General features: G+C 34.6%; 1 protein-coding gene across 1 annotated transcript; it reads left to right on the top strand.

Annotated features, from left to right (window-relative positions):
* The first annotated feature begins 1075 nt into the window (after nucleotides 1-1075).
* LOC112754955 (ATP-dependent DNA helicase At3g02060, chloroplastic) lies at nucleotides 1076-8551 on the top strand. Its single transcript, XM_025802793.3, has 14 exons — nucleotides 1076-1636; nucleotides 1765-2052; nucleotides 2375-2600; nucleotides 2842-3087; nucleotides 3875-4009; nucleotides 4096-4220; nucleotides 4408-4547; nucleotides 4819-4889; nucleotides 5704-5865; nucleotides 6083-6169; nucleotides 6300-6473; nucleotides 6605-6649; nucleotides 7103-7459; nucleotides 7822-8551. The coding sequence occupies exons 1-14, from the start codon at nucleotides 1302-1304 to the stop codon at nucleotides 7921-7923; spliced, it is 2493 nt and encodes an 830-aa protein (XP_025658578.1). The 5' UTR covers nucleotides 1076-1301; the 3' UTR covers nucleotides 7924-8551.
* Nucleotides 8552-18687: the final 10136 nt, after the last annotated feature.

Raw genomic sequence — 18687 nt, 5'->3', positions numbered from 1 at the left:
TTTCCTCTTAGTTATATGCTTCGATTGTTGATGAGCACAAAGGAGGAATGTCATTTATTCACACAATAGGAACCACCAGTGCATATCCCGGTTGAGTCAAATTGATTGGTTAACTTCTTCTACCCGTCACTATAATTTTAAAACTTTCAATTAAATTTTTACATTTTTTCTTTAATTTTGTAATGAGATTCTCCCGTGCTAGAAAGGTCCTTTACCCACAATTAGGGCTGGCAATGGGTAGGATGTGCTAGAAAGGTCCTTTACCCACAATTAGGGCTGGCAATGGGTAGGGTATGGTAGGGTTTGACCTTTACCATAACTCTACTCGTGGATTGAAAATTTTATTAAAACTCTACCATATCCTACTCGCGAGTTGAGAATCTCTCAACCCTAACCCTACACGCACCCTAAAGTTCTAAACCCTACCCTACCCGCAAAAATATCAAATTTTTTCAAAGTAAATATAAAATTCAATCATTTCAAATTTTATACATATTAATAACATAAAAAATAAAAAATTAATGTTCTAAATTACTAAATTAACTAACTAATTTAGTGGTTGTTCAAGTTGTGAGTTTAACTCTCACTTCCTTCACTATATACTTATTTTTTAATAAAATATGTTATATATGAGGTGCGGGTAGGATAGGATAGGATACACCCTAAATCCGTACCCTACCCTACCCGCAAGCATACCCAGACCGTACCCTACCCTACCCGCAGCGGGTCAGGTAGCCTACCCTATTCGAACGGGTTGGATCGAGTTAGGTACCCGCGAGTAGGATATGAATTGCGAGTCCTACCCACATTTACAATAAAATTTGATTTGTGTAAACATTTTTAAGTAGAATTTGACTTTTAGGATTGGAATTCGAAGATATCCCTCTTATTTCCCTTTTCTTTTTATTTTTTGGTCTTGAAACTAGTAATTCGTTTCTTTTTTGTTTCAACTTGCTGGAAGAGGAACCCAAACCGCAGGCCCATTAAAATATATAAAATAAGTAAATAAATAAAAGAAAAGAAAAAAAAATATCCTGCACAGCCTCTTATGTCTTATCTCAACCCCAGAAAAAATAATTTGACAAAATATTTTTGATATTAAACAGGAAGTTGAGTTATGATGATATAAGATATTTGTTCCCTGTTTGCGCAAAACCCCTCCAAAACCTCCAACATTCATCTCTGAATTTGATTCTATCTTCTCAAAATACGCATTCTTCACAAAGATTCAAACTTTTTACTTTTCCAATGACCCATTTCCATTCTTCCCTCTGAAAACCACACACCACTCTCCTCTTTCCATGGCTTCACTCCTTCCAACTCCACACTTTTCCACACCCCTTATCTCCAAGCTCACTTCTTCCCCCAAAACTTGGAAACTCTTCATCCTCCCCCACCCTTTATACCCTATAGCCCTTCACATCAAGAAGAAAAACGTACTTCTTTTTCCCACCAATGCATTCTATACGCAAGGGGTCTATGCCCCTTCTTCTTCCCCTTCCAAATTGGGGAACAGAACAGAGAAAAAGAATGAGCTTGAGAATGACTCAATTGCCTTGCTCAACGAGAGAATTCGTCGCGACTATGGCAGCAGGGAGGTCTCAAGAACTGTTATGGACTCAGAGGAGGCTGATAGGTACATACTATGTTTCACAAATAAGTATTGAGTACAATATGAATTAGCCATGAATTTAAGGAGTTTAAGATTACAGTATTTGATAAATCATACGTATATGAATACGGTTAGGTATTTGTGTAATATAGGTACATACAGATGGTGAAGGAGCAGCAGCAGAAGGGGTTGCAGAAGCTGAAGGGTGAGAGGAAGGAAGGGAAAGATGGTACCTTCAGCTACAAGGTTGACCCTTATACGCTTCAATCCGGTGACTATGTTGTTCACAAGAAGGTTGGTATTGGGAGGTTTGTTGGGATCAGGTTGGATGTTCCAAAGAATTCTACAGAACCTACTGAATATGTTTTCATTGAGTATGCTGATGGGATGGCGAAGCTTCCTCTTAAGCAGGCATCGAAAATGCTCTATAGATATAGTCTGTGAGTTTTCCTTGCCCTCTTACTCTTACCTTTTTGTTATTGTAATGTAATTCATATATATAGAACAAGTCAGTTAGCTAGACATTTCAATAGAGAGATAGTGCACAATCATGGTCGTCGATGAAAAAATTGATGGTTGCGATTGAGAATTTTGCATGATACAAGAACCATAAGTGTGACATAATTTCTTTTGATGCAAACACTTTACCCTGTTAAGGCACTTTAGAGAAGCTAGTATTTTGTTTAGCTAGTAGTCAATTGTGTTTGGAGAATTGTTTTGATTTGGTCATGATCGTGTCAAATTTTGGTTGTGCCTTGGCAGTCCAAACGAGAACAAAAGACCTCGGACATTGAGCAAGTTAAATGATATTAGTAGTTGGGAGAAAAGAAAGATTAAGGGGAAGGTTGCGATACAGAAAATGGTCGTTGACTTGATGGAGCTCTATCTACATAGGCTCAAACAGAGAAGACCGCCGTACTCGAAAAGTCTTGCCATGACTGAATTTGCTGCTCAATTTCCTTATAAGCCTACACCTGATCAACAACAGGTGACATCTTAGTAAATGCTATGTGTTTAGATGGAAGGGGAATTGTTAATTATGATTGTATATTCTAATTTTAATTTGTAATTTAAAATTTTTAAATAATTACATGTTATGTTCTAAGGCATTCACGATAAATCAGAATTTATACATATACATATTCACATTTGTTTCAATATGACATGTTTATTTGATGCTTATGAGTTATTTCCATCTCTTCCAAATACGTACCTTTCTATCTGTCCAGGCTTTTATTGATGTTGAGAGGGATTTGACAGAGCGAGAAACTCCAATGGACAGATTAATTTGTGGAGATGTTGGTTTTGGCAAAACTGAGGTTGCACTACGTGCTATCCACTGTGTTGTGTCAGCGAAAAAGCAAGCAATGATTCTAGCACCAACTAGAGTTCTAGCAAAACAACATTTTGATGTTATATCTGAACGCTTTTCTGTATATCCTGATCTCAAAGTTGGACTACTAAGCAGGTTTCAGGTATGGCCGAGTTTTCTCTTTTTCCCATTTTTATTATAGTTAAATACTCAAATATATCTAATTTTATGAAGTATGGGGATTATAGTTTAACTTATTTCGTAGTCAAATAAGAACAACAATATGCTTTCATCCAGTTGAGTTTGTTAAGAACTCTCTCTAATGCTAAGTCAAAATATCCATAAACTATAATCATGAGCTAAACTGAATACATGTCAGTTTTTGGTTGAAGTAACACTTCCCTGCACTAACAAAACAGTTTCCACTTATTGGATAAACGTGATGTCTTTTCAGTAGCTCTTTTTTTGTGAAGAACCCTATCAGTGCATCAAATTGGAAGTTTCTGACTTTAAATGATATATTCTTTATTTTGCTCGCTGGATATATATTTCATTGCCTACTCACTTTTTTATGGAAACGATTCCTTCTTCTGGTTTGGCATCTCCATTTATAAAGGGTGTTATTTTATGCTTGGTGTTCAATTATATTAAAATTTTCTTTCATTTCCATTTTCATGGCTATTATATGACAATACATGATGTACTTCTGCTACATATATACGTAATCGAGTGGTGCATTGTCTTGCTTCCTCATTTTTTATATATATTAATCTAGCTTTTCTTTAAAATTGATGGCATAAGTACATTGTAGGAATTGATATTTAGCCAATTATTAAGTTCAAGAAATATGAGCTGCATCAAGGGAAAATGTTATCATCTTGGTGGATATTTATGAATAATTAGGAACATGTCAATCAATTTTAGACTATGTGATTTATCACTACTTGCAGACCAGAGCAGAGAAAGAAGCACAATTGGACAAGATTAAGAATGGTGACCTGGACATTGTTGTTGGAACTCACTCGCTTCTTGGAGATCGTGTTGTATATAACAAACTTGGCCTGCTCGTGATTGATGAGGAACAGGTTTGCCAATTCTTGGCAATAGTTGTTTCACTTGCAATTACAGTCCTATTGCTTTTCTCTACTAAGTAATGAGTTATGCATTGCAGAGGTTTGGTGTCAAACAGAAGGAGAGGATTGCTTCTTTTAAAACTTCGGTGGACGTACTTACTCTATCGGCAACCCCTATCCCGAGAACTCTCTATTTAGCCTTGACAGGGTTTCGTGATGCTAGGTAACTAGCTTTAACAATTTTATTTTCACCTTCTTTATCTTCTGCTTCTATATTACTTAGCACTTCATCTCTTGCAAGATTAGCATTTTTCATTAAACTTGCACTAATCAAAAGAAGATCAGTTAAGGCCAACTAATCCAAGCATAAAGTATACTATGGTAATTTCGTTTGTTAATTTCCATTTCAGTTTAATTACAACCCCACCTCCAGAAAGAGTTCCCATCAAGACTCACCTTTCTGCATTCAGTAAGGATAGAGTAATATCGGCCATCAAGTATGAGCTCGACCGTGGCGGTCAAGTTTTTTATGTTCTGCCACGTATTAAAGGTGATTCTCATGTAATAATTTTTCATTTATTTACATAATGTCAAGTTTTTTTCATTTCTTTGACTTAAGTTGAAGAGTAGTTACCATAACAGTAAATTTACTTTGAATATATTAAAGAAAGATAAGCTTATGAATTTTAATTTGAGACGACAATCATGGACATAAAAGGGAAATTATGCATCAAGGTGCATGGTGGTGCTGTTGACATATATTTGCTAATTTACATTTATTTCCATGTTGACTGTTTTCTTCTCAACTATTTGCCTTATAGGACTTGAAGAAGTAATGTATTTTCTTGAAGAGTCATTCCCAGATGTTGAAATAGCCATTGCCCATGGGAAGGTAGTTGCTTCTTTTTTGGGTCTACTGTCGCATATCACATGAAAGAGAAATGTTGAGTACTTGAGTTTAATTATTCTATCGGTCTTATAGTTTTACTAAATTTTTAGTTACGTCCTTATAGTTTAAAACTTTGTAATTGAGTCTCTATACTAGCTAAACATTTCTAATTAGGTTCTTAATAGTATTTATCTTTCATAGAAAAATGCAATAATCCTAGAATATTCTCTTTTAGAATATTCCACCGTTCATCTTACATCAAACACAAATATGACTATTCCAAAGAATATTTCATATTTTTTTGCAAAAAGCTTATTGCGAATTTTTATCTAACATAAAGGCTCAATTACAAACTTCTAAATTATAAGGATCTAATTAAAAATTTGGTTAAACTATAAGAACTAACAGAATAATGAAGTCAAAATTTTAATGAACAAAGGTTTTGCATATAGTAGGCAATGAAAATATAATAACTAGGGAGTGCATACAGTAGCCAATTAATAAACAAAGGTTTTACAGCTTTCAAAGAAACGAGCCTGAGAGGGTAGAAGAACCTCAAGGTTTTGCTACATGTATGTCCTCCATTCTTTCTCTGCTTTCTTCTTCCATAAGCAGTAATTAAGAAGAGCTTTTTTAATTACTCTGATACAAACTCAGTTCAGAGTTATTTTTCTTTAGATGAAAAATACATGTGATTGTCTAGAGCTCTAGAATTGATTATCTTGTAACAACAGAATATACATGCATTATATACATTCTCAATTTTCACAGATGTTTCAGCATTAATTGTGTAAATTTCATATTCTTTCTGGTGTAGCAATACTCAAGGCAATTAGAGGATACCATGGATAGATTTGCTTCAGGCGAAACAAAAATCCTTATCTGCACAAATATAGTAGAAAGTGGGCTTGATATTCAAAATGCCAATACCATTATCATTCAAGATGTTCAACAATTTGGACTCGCACAGTTGTACCAGGTTTTCTGTTTCCTAATTCCATCTTCTTTTGTTTGTTTGTTCACATGTTTCATATGTCATGTCTTTACTCTTTGACTCCAAGCATTGTTCAGAACTTGTTATTGTCATTATGTTTCTGATATATGCATTTTATGGTTGGAGCAAGTGATATTAATCTGATTTCTCTATTTCTGTTTAACTAACATCCGTAATGCTATCATCTCTGCAATGCTATTAGTTACGTGGAAGGGTTGGGCGAGCCGATAAGGAAGCACATGCACACTTATTTTACCCTGATAAAAGTATGCTCTCTGACCAAGCACTGGTATGTTTGTGATCAATTTTTACCTTTTATTTTTACTCATAAACTTGATTGAATCTTCCGCTTGTAATATAGAAAACCAATTGCTTAAATATTACCTAAATTTAACATTCTGCTTAGTGATGTCCCATAGGAGAGGCTTGCAGCTCTTGAAGAATGCCATGAGCTTGGTCAAGGATTCCAACTAGCCGAGCGAGACATGGCTATAAGAGGTTTTGGTACAATATTTGGTGAACAACAAACAGGAGATGTCGGAAATGTCGGCATTGATCTATTCTTTGAGATGCTCTTTGAGAGCTTGTCCAAGGTTAACTTTGATTCTGTGATCTATTTTTCACCATCTGCCACTGATCCTAGTTGAAAATAAATACTCACTCACTGTAAATTACATGGAGCTATATATATATATGTATAACCTTGATGCTTTTTAAACTGCAGGTTGAAGATCACCGTGTAGTTCCGGTTCCTTATCACTCAGTGCAGGTATGCATAGTATAGAAAAATGCAGGATACAGTAAAGATATAAGTTCATAGATTGACGCTTGGTGCATGTTTATCGGAATGCAGACTAAAAATATGGTTCCACAAATCAAATCTGACAGATGAACATTGTTTTCTCCTGGTGGAGGTGAAACAGGAAAATGAAAATGCCGAAAATAATTTGCATTTGAAGATTTTCCTTGAACCAGACAATAAAGCTAATCTAGTTGACACCAATTATGACTTTTCTTTTTTAATTTTCATGGGGGAGAATAATTATTGGTAAATATGTTGGACCTAAATATAATTTCTGAATACAAACACTTCAGAGCCTACTTTAAAATAGTAAAAAGGATCCAAAACACACATGAATCTGTTTTTTTATGCGTATGAATTGAATGGTTCATGTAATAGATTCTCCAATTTCCTTCTGCACTTTATACTTATGTATTTCAGGTAGACTTGAACATCAATCCGCATCTCCCATCTGAATACATAAATTATTTGGAGAACCCCATGCAAATAATAAATGAAGCTGAGAGAGTTGCGGAGAACGACATATGGAGTCTTGTGCAATTTACGGAGAGTCTGCGCCGCCAATTTGGCAAAGAGCCTCGGTCCATGGAGATTTTGTTGAAGAAGCTTTATGTGAGGAGAATGGCTGCTGATATGGGAATATCTGGAATCTACTCTTCAGGGAAGACTATCATAATGAAAACAAATATAAATAAAAAGGTATTCAAAATTATGATAGAGTCAATGGCATCAGAAACACTAAAAAATTCATTGGTTCTTGAAGGTGACCAAATCAAGGTAATTTTTCTTGATTTATCATTCGCTCTAATTCGATTACATTTGTTAATCATCATTTCTGTAAGGAGGTTGGTAAAGTGATAAAGTAAATGATTAATCACTATTGAATTTATAACTTCCATCAATTGTGAGCTCCACAATCTTTAATTTAACAGTGATTAACTTCTCACTTTACCAATTTGCCAATCTCCTGACTTTAGAGGAGCTTGATCCAAATCCAATAGTTTCCTGAATATGATGTCGATCATTAATTGCGAATCTTTGCATTTTGTTGTTGCTGTTGTTGTTATATACTTACTGCAGCTGGAAATCTTCTGTGGATTAATCAAGTTCAGATTTCTTAACGATTTTACTTCGTGCAGGCCGAGCTTCTCTTAGAGCTACCAAAAGAACAACTCCTCAATTGGCTTTTTCAATGCTTGGCTGAACTTCATGCTTCACTACCTGCCCTCATAAAATACTAGAATTTTTTTATCGACCAGTTCTGCCAGCATGGTGGAGTTTGGAAACTTGATTTGCAGCTTAATTCACAAGTATACATTGTTTCGATGGATATGCTGCATCGAGAGCGACGAATGGAACTAACTGAGATTGTATTGCTTTACTGACTAGGCTGCTACGAGAAATCGAAACAAATTATTAAGGACGATCAGAATGTTGAATACATGATGATCCGAATAGCGGCGATGAGGTTAGCTGTTTGTTCTCGACTCTTTGCCAAGTGGCCATGGAAATCAATTTGGCACTGGAAAAGAATTTTAGTTTCAGATGTTACGCTGAATTTTGATCATCAAGGACTCCTTTAAAGGATGCTGCTACCGCAGTATTTTAATTATTTATTTATTCTTTTTGGTATCTCTTTCATTGGAGTTACCTGATTTGGAGAAATTCAATATGAAGATTCAGGTTCTTCCTCTTGCTAATACATGGTAACAAAAGTAGGTTACTTGTTGCAAGAAATATAATTCTGTTTATTGTTGTTGTAGCTATCAAAATGCAGAAGTGCTTGTTTTTCTTTTCCCTCCTAGGAATGTGTGTAACTTTATATGCCACTGTGGCATGCAATTGTAATGGAAATTATTTGAGGAGACATTTCTTAGAATTTAATATTTTATAGGGTAAAATACATAAACAAACGAAATGAAAACCATTATTCCATGATGGTTCTAAATGCAATAACGTTACATGCATATCTTGTTTGTGTTTATATGTAAATCGAATTAGTAGAAAAAGCTTTAAATTAAAATATATATCTTCGATTTAGTAGGTTAAAAACGGTAAAATGACTAGCATATGATAATTTAAAATAACGAGTTTCAAATTATACATAATAAATCAAATGAAATTGCTTCGATTTATAGACACTGTAGGACATAGCTAAATGGAAGGTATTAGATTTGATTTACTAATATTAGACTTATATATAGAATTCGAATTCAGTTGTTTCGAATTACAATTCACAATTTTTCTCACTCTCCAAACGCACCATAGAGAAAAAAGTTTGGCAATAATACTACAAGATTCAAAATTACTTACATGGAGAACAACCTGAGCCGTATTTATTGGTTGGACAGAGTTGTCCATATTGCTGGTGGTATCAATGGAGAGGTTAGTGAACAATTTTTTTTTTCAAGATAGATTAGTAATGTTAGTAATATTAAGCTACTTAGAGTATTTGTTTATAAACCTTAGTTAGAAATTAGAATTTTTAAACTACAAATGGTGGTTAGAATAGTAATTTAGTAATTTATTAGAACTTTGAAATTACAAATGCTGCTTAGAATAGTGATTATAAATAACTGTTAGTTAGAATAGTGACTAGAAGGTCGGTTAGAATTTGTAAGTTATAAATGTTAGATTAAGTAGTGAAAATTAGTTTAGTTAAAATTTAATTTAACTCAATAGTGCCATTAATAATAGTGATGGATATGTTTTACACTAAAGTTACTTTTTATTAGAGTTTTCCGAGTTAGGTCCATTTAAATTTAATTCAGATTTTTTGTTTTTGTTTGAACTTGTAAGATAATTTGTTTGGGTTTAGGGTATTTTTTCGATTAGGACATTCATTATTTAATATTTTTTTAGTGAACTATTTTGTTATGGTTCTTAGAAACAATTTTTTTTTTATTGTTATGCCGCCCACCGATCTATCACCAGCATGAGAAGGTAGCATGGTATGCCCATAGACGATAGGATCATACCGTACTTGCAGATGGCCGGTTTATACCATCTTGCGAGATTGAATGAGACTTGGTTTAAGTTGGATGAGCCATTAGTAAGTGCATTCATGGAGAGATGGCGTTCGGAGACGCATACTTTCCATATGCCATTCGAGGAGTGCACGATTACGCTACAGAATGTAGCGTACCAGATAGAGCTCCCGATCGATGGTTAGTACGCATACTTTCCATGCTGCCTAGTTCCTAACTGTGCCTCTGCCTCTCTTTCCTTGCGAACAAAGAGCTCGGCCAATCTCGCATAAGTGGACTTCACCACGAACCAATTGGAAGGTTCCTTATACCTTTTAGTATGGAGTTTACACACTCGGAGATGTTAGTAGTCATATGCCCAAATCTCCGACCTTCATCCCGATGCTAAGTCCACTGCTCATACTCAATCCTGTTAGCCCAGTCACACATTCTAGAGTTTTCGGACTGGAGAATGTTAAACCAGTAGTCAAACTCCAACTCAGTCTTGGCATAAGCAGCATTCACTAAAAATCTCTGTGCATTCTTGCCATTAAAACTCAGGGTGAAATTTGCCTCCATGTGTTGGATACAGAATGCCTGGTAGGCACTAGGTGGAAGCCAACTGCCATCAAGAGCCTCTAATGCAACCTTGATTTTGTTGTGCCTATCCGAAATAACTAGAATACCCGATTGAGACATTATGTGCTGCTGAAGGTGAGACAAAAAAATGACCATGACTCCACATTCTCACCCTCTACAAGTGCGAAGGCAATGGGAATAATGTTGGAATTCCCGTCCTGAGCTATTGCAACCATCAATATACCCCCCGTATTTGCCGTACAAGTGGGTTCCATCAATACTAACCAACGACTTACAATGCCTAAAGTCCTAGATACACGGTGGGAATGTCCAAAAAAGTCGCTGGAAATAAGCTGATGGCTTATTGACTTGCCCACCAACTCACACAGGGTTCGTCTTCAACACTGCAACACTACCTGGCACCGTTATCTATACACCCAGTACCCATCTCGACAACTCATTATATGACTTTTTTCAATCTCCATAAATCTGCGCAACGACCTTCTGCTTAACCAACCAAACCCTCTTGTAAGTCGGTCTGAATCCGAAATGTGCCTTTGTTGCATTCTGCAGTACCTTGATCAACACAGCAGCATCAACTCTAGTCATAGGCAGTATGAAAGTCGATATAATATGATAATCAAGCATTCTATGATCACTAGATATCGACGTGGCCAGATATGTATGAGGTCCATTGTACCGTCTTACCTCCCAAATATCCTTCCACTGGCGAAGAGTGATCTGAATCAACCATGTACAACCATTGCCAAATTTCTTAAACTTTCCATGGTACTTGACATGATCATATTCTAGCACTTTGTACGCAACCCAATGGCAGATGCTATAAGTCTTCACGCTTAAGATGGCCTCCCTTTTATTTTGAAACTGCTGACCAACTTGGAACTCTGCTAGACTCCTGTATCATGTGTATCTCTGGTCCCAAATTCAGAAGCTACTTCTGGTAACCCTTGCTGTGTCATGACATCCAAATCTAAAGTCGAAAAGTGCAGGGGGTATTACTGAGTTTCCGAACTAGCTCCACCACCCCAACTAGAATACTCCTCGCTATTTCATGATCGCTATCATTAGTAATCGTGGCGGGCTCCACATCATCATCATCATCATTATCCTGAAGTACATTTTTGACACCATTTGGTGCTCAACCCTCCTCGAAAACCGAGATCATAATAGGAGTATCGGCCATCGCAATAGCAGCTGCGAAGGACGGAGGTGCAATCAAAACTGCCTCAATGACAGGCACATAAGATGAGACACCAATAGGCATTAAATTAGAGGCTCTTACCATTGCTAAAGATTGAGGATTCCAGTTCGATCCCCTCTTGAACTACAGACCACATTTCCAAGCTTGGCCAATAGCTCATGGGTCCTCATCTCGAAAAACTGACAACGATAGTGGAACAGACCTTGCAAATCTTCATCACTGTCTATGATGAAGGAATCGTACTTCACACTATCACGTACAACAGAAACCGGAATTATATAGAATAATTCTCCACCCGTTTCATGTCATGCAGTGTCAGTTTTTGGATTATAGTATTCTGAAATTCAATGAAATTCGTAAAAGGTTTGATAAAAATACTCAACGGATTCTTATCAGTAAATTTTATTCCCTCTCGCATTTTTTTCTTAATCGACCCTCTATAGTGCACAAGAACTAAATAACTATCATCACTAGCCATTGTGAGTCCTACTATGATGAGGATTTCATGTTCATCTCCTATTTATATACGTAAGTATAATAGTAAATCGAATTAATTTAACTCCATTTATAGCATTGGCCTATATATATAAATCGAATCAATAAGCTTTGATTTAGCTATGTTGTACCACATGCAGTAAATCGAATGTAATTGATTCGATTTACACCATACAATGTCCTATGTTGGTAAATCGAATCCAATGATATCGGTTTATATGTTTGAATGCTAAATTGAATTGATTAAATTCGATTTATATAGTGTAAGGCTAAATCGAATTCACTAAATTCGATTTACATGGAGAAAGGGTAAATCGAGTTGATTTGCTTCGATATATATAGTATCATTATCAAAATCGGATATGCATGTAACATTATTGCTTTTAGGACTATCATGTAATATTGGTTTTGATTTTGTTTGTTTATGTGTTTTATCTTATTTTATACTTTCCAATTTATTACATACATATTTTATTATTATTGGAATTACATATAAATATTAGTCTTAGTGTTATTATCAATACGATAATGTTAGAGAGACAAAAAAAAGTCAAAATTTACTTTATTTAATATTTATTAATTACTGTAATAATTAATGAATCCTAAATAAGATAGGTTGTGACTGATTCTGATTTTGGTTAATTATTTTTTATTACCAAACATTTCCGTTATCGAAAACTGCCTTGAAAGTAGTTGGTATCATTTTCTTAAGAGAACTTTTTACCAAATAATAAATTGTACTTATTTTTTTCTACTGTTTGAATAATTATTTATATATGTTATTGTATTGAGAACGCCTTTCTTCTTTAATAATTTATAAATTTAAGTCATTAGTTATTTTTATTCCTACAAAAATTGAGTCTATTTACATACATTTAGAAATAAGTTGTGTTGAGTCGAGGTCGAACAAATTTAAGTTTGACTCACGAAAAATGAGTCGAGTTCATAGTTCGACTAATTAACAATCAAGTTTAAATTTAACTCACTAAATGCTTATGAGTTGGTTTAAACTCTAAATTTATGAGGTAACTCAAATAACATGAATATAATTTATAATGCTGTATAAATAAATTATAACTTAGATATAAAAAAATATTAATTAGATATGTTATCTATCTATTAATTATAATTTATATTTTCTGTTATAATTATATGTAAAAATTATGTGTATATAAAATTATATATTATTAGTATAAATTAAAAATATAAAATTTATGATATATTATTAATATAAATAATTACACTCCAGCTACACATCTAAGTCTTTTTAGCAACTTGGTCTAAACTCAACAAAAATCACTTTCATTACACCAGCGTATACACACGCGCTTCACTAACGCAAACATATCCTTCTTTGTCTTCGCGTTCCTTCTTCTTCTTCGCGTTCCTTCTTCTTTGTCTTCGCATTCCTTCTTCTTCTTCTTTGCGTTCTTCTTTCTTTTTCTTCGCATTCCTCCTTCTTCTTCATCGCGTTCCTTTTTCTTCGCGTGTTTTCTCTCAATCGTTGTTCTTTTATTGCTGCTGTTGTTGCTGCGTTTTTTCTTTTTCTCCTTAGTTTAATTGAGGTTCCTATTGATTCATAAATGAATTTGATGTGTTTTTGTTGATGATTGAGTCTTTTTTATTGCTTGTTCAAAACTGAACTAATTTTGATTCATTTGTGTGTTAATTGAGGTTCACCTGATACTACTGATAAGTATTGACCAAATTTTTTATTTCTTAAATAATTTTAATTCATTTCTTAGTTTAATTGAGGTTCATTTGGATCCAGAAATGGATTGGATGTGTTTTTGTTGGTGATTGAATCTTTTTTTACTACTTGTTCAAAGCTGAACTAATTTCGGTTCATTTGTGTATTAATTGAGATTCACCTGATACTGCTGTTAAATATTGACCAAGTTTTGAACCGAAATTAGTTCAGTTTTAAACAAGTAGTAAAAAAGACTCAATCATCAACAAAACACACATCGAATTCATTTCTAGATCCAAATGAACCTCAATTAAACTAAGAAATGAACCAAAATTACTTAAGGAATAAAAAATTTGGTCGATATTTATCAGCAGCATCAAATGAACCTCAATTAATACACAAATGAACCGAAATAAACTAAAAAATGAACTAAAATTATTTAATGATGGCATTAGAAAAAATCAGAACCAACAAAAAAGAAAAAGGAGGAGGAGGAGGAGGAGGAGGAGGAGGAGGAGGGGGGAAGAAGGAGAACCTAATTCTTGGAGAAGAATTTTATGGTGTGCAAAAAGTTACAAGAGGTTCCTCAATTTAGATCAGATGTCCATTAGTCAATGAGTTGACAGCAAAGGTTGGTCTCGGTGTGGATACGCATAGAGTCTTCGTACAATCGAAGAATAAAGTTTTTACTAAAGCGTCTAAAGATATTTAGATCTGATCTATATATTATTGGAATAAAGTTTAAGCACAAAATAGATTTTTAAGGATTACTTGCGTGTTATGAACACATGGTAATCCTTCCTTTTCTACACTCTACTGATATTTTTAACGAAAATTCTAATTATTTAAATTTTTTATTTGGGGAAAAAATTAGGATCGTTGTTTCTGAATTTGGTTGATTATTCTTTGTATAATAGCAGTGAATCTTGTTCAAAATTTTGAATATCTAGTTTTGTAATTACAAGAATTGTTACTATTATGAGCTAGTGTATTATTCGTTTGTTTCTTTTGGCAAGAGTTTCTGAGGTGCTCTTTTTTTTACTAAAAAAAATAATCATGATACTGCTTGTTAGAATATACTTTTCTTGTGTTGATTTTTTTTTTCTATTTTCTTTTCTTTGTTTAAATATTTTTTAAGAATCACTATTTCTAATTTTTAATTATTTAGATCACTTTGACATATTATTTATCTAGTATAATAAAACTGAGATATACAACATTACCATAAAAATTTAGAAGGGGATAAGTAGTGAAATACGTGAATAAAGCTATGTTACTTAAGTAATGGCCATTAGTTATCACTTATCAGTTTTATGTGTCGCATTGTAGATCACAGTGATTTTAGTTGCCAAGTGTCTGAATTTTGTAACTCCACTTGTTTTAAGGAATTGGTATATTTTTGGAAGATTACCGCAAGATGAGGTTATGACTTCCTAAGTTGATGATTTTTCATGGAAGCTTACTATGAATTTATCATGAGCTTATTCTAGAACATACAAATATTAATGCTTTTTTCAAATTATCTTATTTGATATAACGCTTGATGTATATTAAATTGATTAAAACTTTGAAAGTTGTTAGGTTCGTTGCGAAATTAAAGTAAAACATACACGTTTATTACAAAATTCAACTTTATATACCTTAATTCATCTTATCTTGCTTTGATTGGTGTTGTCTCTGCATAAAAAGTGTCCATTCAAATTCAGATTTGATTATTTTATTTCTTTTTTAATTTTATTATTTTTAACATTAAGGTACATTTTATAAAATAATTAAGTGTTTATTTATATAGTTTAATAGTTTGATTATTCATGGTTCAAGTGGTATCAAGTCTCACAAGTTTAATTTAAGAGAAGTATATAAAATGAGAACGAGAGGTTCTTGTGCTTGGTGGACCTAGTATAGCAGCAACTACTGGAAGAATAACAAATTTTACAATTATATCTACTCTTATTTTACAGGAATAGGTAGAATAGAATGCGTCTGCTGCTCCTGTACACGTTATATTGACCCTTTTTTCTTAATTTAGTTTTAAATTTTTGAGTTTGATTATTATCTTGCGTACGTTTTATTATAATTGAATTTTGTAATATAATTTGAGAGTGTGTTTGATTATAGTGTAATTATAAGGGAGTTTAAACTTGAATTTAGATGCCAATGAGTAATATATAGCTCAAATGGCATAGACTCTCCATACTCAATTAAGAGGTTGCGGGTTCGAGTCTCCTATCTTTCCCCATAGCTCAAATTTTAGCTCAAATGGCATAGACTCCTCATACTCAATTAAGAGGTTATGGGTTCGAGTCTCATATCTTTGGTAAAAAAAAAAAAAACTTGAATTTAGATTTTTGAGTTTAATTATTACATTGAACGTCTTTGATTATAAATAGAGTTCGTATTTAATTATAATATGATTATACTATGAGATTGTACCAAGGTTCTAAAAACCGAATCGGTCATTGAACCGGTCAAGTGATCGGTTTAACGGTTTAATGGTTCAAACTCGGTTGAATTGTAGTTGAACTGGTTTAATTAAATATTAATAAAATTTTTAAAAATTTAATTATTTCTAAATAAAATTTTAAATAAAAAATTTTTAATTAACTTCTAACAAGTTCTTACTGAGATAATGAGCAACAATTCTCAAAACAAATACTCAGAATCCAAACCCACCAAACTAATTATGCAGAAACAAGTTTCTAGAGTTTCAGAAAACAAAAGAAAAGAAGAGTACTTGAGAGTACTTGAAAAAAAATTAGAAACTAATTAATTGTGACTAATCAGTAACAAACAAGAAAGTGAGAGAAGCCCACATCAAAATCACATACCCATAGATCATAAAAATTAACAACAATACATTCAGGACACAATTGATAACCAAAGAACAAGTGCAAACAAATTAAGTTCTAGGGATTCCAATTTCCACAACAGCAAGAAAGAAAAGATTTCTCATAGTGACAACAGCAGGAATTCAAAAATTGAACTCTGCATTAAGAAAAAATAAACAGATCTCAGATTGATGGAGTAGTGGGTGAACGGGAAGGAGAGGTAGATCTCAGATCTGGCCGCCGTGATAACGCTGGATTGGGAGAGGTAGATCTCAGATCTGGCCGCGAAGAATGGAGAGGCGAGCAGAGAGGCGATTTGGACGGCGAGCCAGCGACAGAGACGAAGTAAACAAACCGGAGACAGAGGGATGTGGGTGGAGTGATCAACGCTGGTTACGTCAACGAGGAGAGGAGAAGCCGAGAAGTGCTTATCGTAGAGGTGAGTCGACAAGATGAGCAGAGGCCGGAGACTGAAGAGGTGAGACGACAAGATGAGCAACGTGCGACGGTAAAGTGGGCGGCGCGAGCGACGGCGATGTTCCACGATGAGGAGAAGAGGGTGAGAAGCAGCTGTTGGTGGGGGTTGCTCTTGTCTGAGTTCTCTGATAGGGTTTAGGTTGCGTGAATTGTGAAAGTGAAGGGAGAGGGAGCCTTCTGTACTGCCCGTATGGTTTTTTTTTTTTTAAGAGACAAAACGACGTCGTTTAGCATTTTTAATTTCAAACCAAAAACCGCTAAAAAATCGGACAGTTCTCCCGGTTCACCGGTTAATGCCGGTTCGATCGGTTTTTTACCGGTTTTTTGTCAGACGGTTTCTGACCTTACCCGGACCGGTTAGGTGACCGGTTTCCGGTTATTTCGGTTGAACCGACCAGTCCGGTTCGGTTTTTAGAACCATGGATTGTACTTTGATTAGGATTAGAAAAAATATTGAGAGACAATGAGAATATTAAACAATGTGAACAATGGAATAAAAAAGAAATTAAAATTAAAATCATTAATTAGACTATGAATTACTTATTTTTAATTTCAGATTTTGAAATTTGAAAAATAAGGATTTGCAATTAAACCAAATCACAATTGGCACAGTTACTCCCAATATCACGCTAACCTCTCATTCTCTATTTGCGATCTTCGATTCGCAGAGTCACCCCGACGCCGCTGCACTTCCCTGTTGTCCTGTCCGACACCACCCAGCCGACGTTGTCCATCCTCCCACTGACGCCGCCCAGCCTCCCACCGCCGACGCCAAGTCTCTCCGCGTTTCGCTTGTGCGCCGTAACAACGGAAGATCGCGCCGCAGCAATTCCGTGCGTTCTCGTTATCGTTGTCCACCCGCCGCCAGCAGTGCAGACCCACCGTAGGCCGCCGCCTCTTGTCGTGCCGTTCGAGACGCACGTTATCCCCGTCGTCTGTCCTCTTTCATCTCTGGCCGCTGCGCGTTCGGGTTCGAAGCCTACGGGGCAGATTCGCAACCTCGCCTAGCTAAAGTTGTTGCGTGGCTGCTTCGTCGCCGGATTTCCTCCCCCGCCTCCATTCGTGGCCGTCGACTCTCTCCACCCCACAAATGTGCTGGATGTTCAATTCACTAGGCATGTAGATAGCTATTTTAATTTTTAATTGGATGATTATTTTGTTCGATTCAATTTAAGTATACAATTAACAAATGCTGGATGGTCATTTCACTAGGTAGTCGGATGATTATTTTAATAAATATACGGATGGTTGTTTGATGACGATCCTGCAATGGTAATGGGGGAGAGAGCTACAAGAGTGGACGATGATGGCTGGTGAGGAAGCTTCTAATGCCAGAGAGGTGGGGTGATTGATTAGGGTGGGGTGGTAGACGATTTGGAGAGAAGAGGGTATTTGGGTGAATTTTTTTAGTAAATTAGAGTTGAAATGATTAATTTTTTGAAATAATTGTTTGAGTTTTTTGGTTTAGGTAATTTAAAAAAAAATTTTACTTTTTTTCTTATATTAGATCAAATTCGGAACCCATTATTCACATTGTTTAGATTTTTTATTTTCTTCATAGTAAAATTGTTTGGATTATTCTTAAGTTTATATTATTATTTTAAATGCGTTTGATTATAATAGAATTTGTTGAATTAAGAAATTAACTAAATTAATTAGTGATGACAAATATTATTTTTGGGCAAAATAAATAATTATTATTGATTAATTTTATTTGCATATTACTAATTATTTATTGTTGCACGCCA

The sequence above is a fragment of the Arachis hypogaea genome, chromosome 16 (assembly GCF_003086295.3).
Source record: "Arachis hypogaea cultivar Tifrunner chromosome 16, arahy.Tifrunner.gnm2.J5K5, whole genome shotgun sequence".
Taxonomy (NCBI): Eukaryota; Viridiplantae; Streptophyta; class Magnoliopsida; order Fabales; family Fabaceae; genus Arachis; species Arachis hypogaea.
This window is presented reverse-complemented; position numbering and strand designations above follow the sequence as displayed.

Bases quoted from the DNA above. Each gene is read 5' to 3' on its own strand.
- LOC112754955 (XM_025802793.3), top strand. From the start codon at position 1,302: ATGGCTTCACTCCTTCCAACTCCACACTTTTCCACACCCCTTATCTCC. The intron at 1,637-1,764 runs GTACATACTATG...TGTGTAATATAG, and splicing joins GACTCAGAGGAGGCTGATAG to GTACATACAGATGGTGAAGG. The intron at 5,866-6,082 runs GTTTTCTGTTTC...CAATGCTATTAG, and splicing joins GACTCGCACAGTTGTACCAG to TTACGTGGAAGGGTTGGGCG.